Source organism: Arachis ipaensis, chromosome B07 (assembly GCF_000816755.2).
Source record: "Arachis ipaensis cultivar K30076 chromosome B07, Araip1.1, whole genome shotgun sequence".
NCBI classification, from domain to species: domain Eukaryota; kingdom Viridiplantae; phylum Streptophyta; class Magnoliopsida; order Fabales; family Fabaceae; genus Arachis; species Arachis ipaensis.
The window spans coordinates 7,258,209-7,264,851 of record NC_029791.2 but is presented as its reverse complement, the minus strand read 5'-3'; the positions used below and the strand labels follow the sequence as shown (position 1 = coordinate 7,264,851).

The 6,643-nt window shown below is 35.2% G+C and overlaps 1 protein-coding gene across 2 annotated transcripts; it reads right to left on the bottom strand.

Moving 5' to 3' along the window:
- Positions 720-6,632, bottom strand: LOC107609814 (triacylglycerol lipase 2). 2 transcript variants are annotated; one of them, XM_021107197.1, is made up of 13 exons: positions 6,244-6,632; positions 6,085-6,157; positions 5,925-5,989; positions 5,720-5,829; positions 4,821-4,930; positions 3,047-3,159; positions 2,429-2,569; positions 2,154-2,264; positions 1,922-2,065; positions 1,784-1,824; positions 1,478-1,557; positions 1,297-1,392; positions 720-1,162 (listed from the first exon to the last, which is right to left on the bottom strand). In XM_021107197.1, exons 1-13 carry the CDS (start codon positions 6,355-6,357, stop codon positions 843-845), a joined length of 1,518 nt encoding a protein of 505 aa, XP_020962856.1. In that variant the 5' UTR covers positions 6,358-6,632; the 3' UTR covers positions 720-842. The 2 variants fall into 2 exon arrangements, with proteins under 2 accessions (XP_020962856.1, XP_016167332.1); XM_016311846.2 differs by lacking the exons at positions 4,821-4,930; positions 5,720-5,829; positions 5,925-5,989; positions 6,085-6,157; positions 6,244-6,632 and adding an exon at positions 3,270-3,594 and having other exon boundaries at positions 3,047-3,157.

The following is a 6,643-nucleotide window of genomic DNA, read 5'->3' as shown; positions in this document are numbered from 1 at the left end:
TGTTAAACATATTGATTTTTTTTGTAATTTTTAATAAAATTTTTAATATGTATATTAGATAAATAATTTTTTAATTTTTTTTATGATTTTTATCAATTAAATTCTAAAAATTGTCACTAAGAAAATTACTTTTTCTCTTTTAGTTACTCATCCAAACACACTATTGGAGTACTCACTACACAAAGTGAACTCAGAAAATTTATGCAAGTTGAAAGTGGAAACACATTCTTAATTTACTTGGCATGATATGTTAGCTACTGAATTTCTCGCTCATCACAACTCTAATTGTCACTGATCCTTATTTTAATTTGAGTCTTGTTTCTTATAGTTTTAATCCGAGAAAAAATTCTAAACGGTTCTTGTCTTTTTGACAATTATCTCGAAAGACAGTGAGGTCCTCAACAATTATCTTAAAAGACAATTATCTTTATTTCTATGAGACTGATTAGCCCCTCAGTAAATATTTTCTCTTTATATTAATGGAATAAGCTTATATAATATATTAAACTGTTGATTTATCTATTAAGAACCAATTAGGATAGGTATTTACCCTTTTAATCCTCATCTTTCTGCATTTTTGGCTGGTTAGATGATCAATTATTTCCGTATGTTATTTCCATCATTCACACATAAAGCCATGAAAAGTTACAAATTTAAGATCTAATGGAAAGGATACTGGTAATTCACATGCAATTTGGGTGGTAAATACAGAAAATATATATATATTAACTTTCTTTGATAATATTACTTTTCTGTAAAACTACACATTGATATTTCTATGCTATTCAACTCTAACCAAGAATATAAAAATTTCTATAGTGATGAATGTTATTCTTTAGATATCATTGAAGCTTAAAGAAAGATATGAGAGGTTCATATATATCTCGCTTAGCATTTTCTCCCATAACATAATCTGCATGTGCATAATCATTTCTATATTGTACTACAAGCTTATCTCCATCATGATCATCAAGAGTTTCTAATAGCCGCTGCACATCTTTGACATCGGAAAGAGCGTCAGCGCCGCCGTAACTCAGGTAGAGAGGAAGGCTGTTTGGAATTCTGGTCATGTCATACACCGGAGGAGTCGGCCGTCCATAATGTCTTGTATTCTCATCTATGTTCATGTAATCAAACATTGCTATTGTTCCTTGTCTGATCACTGTGATATCAACAGGATTAAAACTCAGTTTCAATTCATATGAAACAAACTTTCTAGTTGAATTTTCAGAATCTAAAAGTCCCTTTATCATGATTCAACAACTACTAAAATATTGTATAAACAGGACTACTTACTCTGAGATAGATGAATCATGTTCTTTGTTGCTGTTGACTGAGGCTCATGATCCAAAAATATATTGACAATTGATGGGCTTAGGCAGCAGTTAGGGCCTAAAAACATTTGAAGGTCAACATATTTTGGATTTGAGAACTGTCAAATATAGAGATTTGAAGGGAAAAAGAGGGAAAAGGGAACCTGTGAAAGTGGTCAACAAGTTAGTGCAATCAATGCCTGGTTTTTTGCACATGTCCTTAAGAAACTGTATTACAGCATCCCTGTTTCAAACATGAAAAAATTATGAAGTGGAACCAATCATGTTCTCATGTATATATATATTGCCATCACAGCTGATTCATATGCTCTATTATTCTGAGAAAACTGAAGCAAAAAGGTATTAGAATTAATGGCAACTATTTGCATCAGTTTGGGTGATTCTGATCTAAATCTAACAACTAAGATAAAGCAAGAACAATAAAAAAAGAGATAATAGGAGGAACTTACCCTCTCAGGCTGAATTCAAAGATCCCAAGTTTGTACAAGTACTGTTTGGTGAAAAAGCAACACAGATTTTCATAATCAAACTTTGGAATTTAAAGCTAAAGATTTCTTTCCTTTTTCAATCTATTTACTAGCACCTACCTCAGCAAAGAAGTTGTCAGCTGCATTTTTAGCGAGTGGCGAGGTCATCTGGCTAACGTATGCGATCGGACTAAGTAAGGCGGCTGATCTTAGCATATTCAGCAACTGATCTTTGGATAAAGCAGCCAGTGCAATCAAAGTTCCCTATTAAAAGAATCCAACACTCTGCATCATCAAATTGTGTTGTGAGGAGAGTCCAAACAAAATGGAAAGTGTAGCTTGCGAAATTCACCTGCGAGTGACCGATATAGTGCAGCTTCTGTCCAGTTTGATCATGCACATACTGGAATGTTGCTGGAAGATCATATGCAACTAATTCATCCCATGACCAATTCCAATAATCCTAAACATTGAAACTAATATTAGAGACATAGCTAGTGTTACTTAGCTAGTTAAAGTGTTAACTCTTTTTATTCCATGATAACCATAATGTCTCAACAACTAATGTAAGCAATAATCAAATAACAAAACCATAGAAGTGCAGCAAATTTACACTACAATACTGACTGAGCTGTTAGTAGGTAACGATATATGTTGCCGGCTATACTTCGTGCCACGCGTGTTAGCAATCCAAACATCGAAACCATTATCTGCCAAAAGGAATGCCAGAGATTGGCTTGGAGGTAGCAATAACCACGTTATGCCATCCTGCATCCACAACAGCACTACATTATTTTCCAAAGCACCCCTTTTTGGTAATTCTCTTAGCAAGAAAACAGAGGCATCAGAAAATCCAATTCTTTGTATACTAAAAAATTGAGGACAGTGGCTACAAGGACACTCCAAAGTGGTCCTTAAGATTGGCCACGTACACTAAAATAGTCTCCAAGATCCCAATTGCTAAAAGTGCACCGAATTAGTTCCTAAGGCGTGATAAGTCACTTGACGAAAAAGGGGTTGAGGGACTAGCATGATGTACTTTTGCTAATCTCATGAACGTAATTGGTGCAATCGGAATATTGGAGACTATTTTAATGCACATGACGAATCTCAGGAACCAATTTGGAGCTTAACTCGACAACTTTGTAGTCTTGGCTTTGTCTCGTTGTCTATGTAGTTTCGTCCTGAAATACCTATCAAACACAGCTTTGAGCCAATATAGTTGCTTTCAAAACAAATACTTACCATGAATAAACCATGCTGTAGCAGAACCGGTGGCCTATTGCCCCGTGGGCCCCGTGACCGCCCCACCGGAATTCTCGGCACACTGAGAACATAACCATCCACAGTTGTCACCTAAAATCCATTTCACAGTTCACACACACACACACATATAACTTGGTAACTAGCTGCTCAGAATCTTACTACTGATAAGTGATCAAAATAGCAACAGATTCAAGAAAAGTACCAAGTGTTCTTCACAAGCATATCCTTGAGTCTTCACCAGTGATGAGCAAATACCTTCAGTGGAGAATGATGGCAATGCAGTAATATCACTACTTTGAGTTCTGAGTGGATACAATCTTCTTCCACCTGCAATTGCTGAACCCCAAAAGAGAATCACAAGGATTATTATTACTATTGGGAATGAAATCTTGTTGGCCATGCTGTTTTCTAGTAACATTAATCTTCCAAATACAGACATTAACATATGCACGCATTAAACAGAAAGAATATAAACAGAACAAAGGAAATTGTTTTAAGAAAAAATGTATTCACATGATGGCTTTTAAACCACCATTTTTGTCAAGAGATTGCACTAGTGGTTAAAACTAAGTATATGTGGGGTCTACTAAATGGACCTACCATAAAATTATATGTATTGCTATGATTCCTTAATAATAAACGCGTGGATGTTATGGACCTAACATTGTGGCACATATAAAAAGCCAAAACATGTGCCTTGATTAAACCATTTTTGCAATAGCTGCTTTTTTGTCCCACTAAAGAGAATACTAATCCATGCTTCCAAAGCAAGGCAAGGATACTTTCTTCTTTCACATTTTGACTAAATTAAACAAGAAAGTTTAAAAAAAAAAGGTGAATACTTCCATGAAAACATTTTCACACGAAGATGGTATTGCAAACCATTAAATGATTCTGTCAAACATATAAAATCATCTAACAATTCACAATGAGTTCATGTGAAAATGTCTTCGTAGAAGTATCTATCAAAAAATGAACATAGTGCTATGCAATTGATAGCCTCTAACTTTCCCACATGACCACATCTAATGGGTACATTGATTTCTTAGCCTGATAGAGAAATTTGTACTGAAACTTTTTACATTTTGATCATTTGGCATAACCACTAAATATTTTTTAAAGTGTTTTGGAACCATGAATGCTAATTATCCTGAAGGGAAAATTGAGACGCACTTGCCAAATACCTATATTATAAGGAGTATGTTTATTTCTTCCATTATAAATTTGAACCAAGAAGAAATGATTTGTGTTGTCCATAACATAAAATTTGACGAAACAAACCTTTTTCTTTAATTTGCAGCATTGCTCAACAAAGGAAAAAAAGAATGCATTATAAATGTAATAATGAAAACAACAAAATAAGTATCTTAAGCGACTATCTCATGAAGGATGAGGAATATGAATAAATATTAAATAATGGTACAAAATTTCGACTGTGGTTTGTCATATCTGTATTGCTATTCTGTTTTTTTCTGAAAGGCTGGCTTATTCAGCATCTACAGCCATCATTATAAGCACTGAAGCTTGAAAGAACAATTTTATGAAGGCTACAGATACTAATGGGCACTCCCAGTTGCATGAGTACTGGATGCATTCTTTACAGTTGTTTCAGATGTTTTCGCAGCAGCATCCGGCACTTTGGAGGATGCATTCTTTACAATTGTTTCAGATGTATTAGCTGAAGTATCTGGCACTTTTGATCTTATTAGGGGCCTTTTGAGGAACTGAAATTTCAATCCTCTTGGTTTTATCTTCCCAAGCAATTCCCATCTTCTAGGTTTAATCTGTCCTAGCAGTTTCATCTGCTCTTTTCTGAACTTCTTTGTCGCATACCAGCTCCCACCTCGCCATCCCAAGCCATACCTGTATATCAGCACAGTGTTGACTCAAAAAAATGAATTATACATTTGAACCACTAGACTATAAAATAGAATAACAACGATCAAGTCTTTTCCAACTATGTGGATCAAAAGATGCCATCAAGGACTATCAACCTATCATAAACTGTGCATAGAGTACAGAGAGGTGACTAAATTTAGTATCGAAAATTTCTTTTGGATGATGCTCTAATACACTTAAATTGCATGTGTGATGGAATGATCTCAAATTTATGAAGAACCAAGAATAATACAACAACTGAGAAGCCTTGTTCATATCAAACTTGTACACCGAAACTCCATAAGTCAACATGTCAATGCAATCCTCCTACCACTTAACTGGAATATCTTCCCTACATGTTAAAACAAATGACATATAACTAGGATACATTTCCTTTTACTGGTTGATGCAGTTTGCATGCATGATTTATGAAATATCAACACATCAAAGCAATACTCCTAGCTGTAGCATCTTCATGTCAAGCACAGTTTTGACTAAGCAATAGCAAAAGCAATTCAAATAGGAAGTTTGTAACTACAAATCCTTTAAATTTTAATACATTCGAAATCTTAACAGCAATGATAGTTCAGCTTACAAATTAACCTTGCACTACCCTACAGCACCATTGTGCATTTGTTCTTCAATGAATAACCATATCATTAAAAACCAAAAAGGACTATTGTGAATTCAAATTGACAAGACTTAAATAGCTACATCGGAGAATCACCACAGAAAGCATGATCAGGTATTAAGTACTAGAAAGAAGGAACAAACCCAATGATCAAGGTGGTTGCGGCAGTGGCGGCACAAGTAGGAACACTGAGACCTCCAGGACCAACAATGTCTTTGATTTCGGAATGTTCCAGATTATGCTTATTTTTCATCTGCCACACAGAAACATATGAAACAGACATATCCATTAGAATCAGAATTAGAATTAGAATTAAGAAGAAAAAAAACGAGGTACAGAAAGACTCACAGCTTTTTCAATTGATTCAAGCCTTTGTTCAACCTTTTCATCATGGAAATGGCGCAATGAATACCCTGAAACAAGAAATCAACCAATCTTACAATCAATGAATCCAATCAAATATTGAAATCAGATGATATGAATGGAAAGCACTGAGAAATGAAGAGACCGATCCAAGCAGTGGCAACGGAGGCAATGGAAGTCCCAACAGTGAAGACCACGCGGTGCCTCTCGAACGCATCCTGAAAGAAACAAGAAAAACAAAACGACAATTGAAGAAGCAAAAACGACAATCAAAATGAATATAGAGAGAGAGTGAAAAATTGACCTTGGTGAGGAAGAAGGTGTCGTTAACGGCGGCCCAGGAATTAAGGGCTTTGCGTTTGAGGTTGGCAGCGGAGAGTGAAGCCATGCGAGAACCTCTCTGTCTCAGCCGCTGCATAATGCGGCACACTGCTCCACACTCTGCAAAAACCAGAAATTGCGTTTTCAAAATTGAAAGCGTTGTTGAAACGCTGCTTCCACTTTCTAGAGAAAAAAACCCCAAACGACGTTCAAGTGATTTTTTTTTTTTTTTCTGGTTAATGCATAAAACTGGAATGGAATCTCCAACACTTCTTTGAAGTGACACGTGAACTAATTACTCGATTAATTTAAGCCTGGATGAGATTTCTATTTTTTTAAAAAATAAATAAATTAAAAATCGCTAAGTGAAATTTGTGCATTAC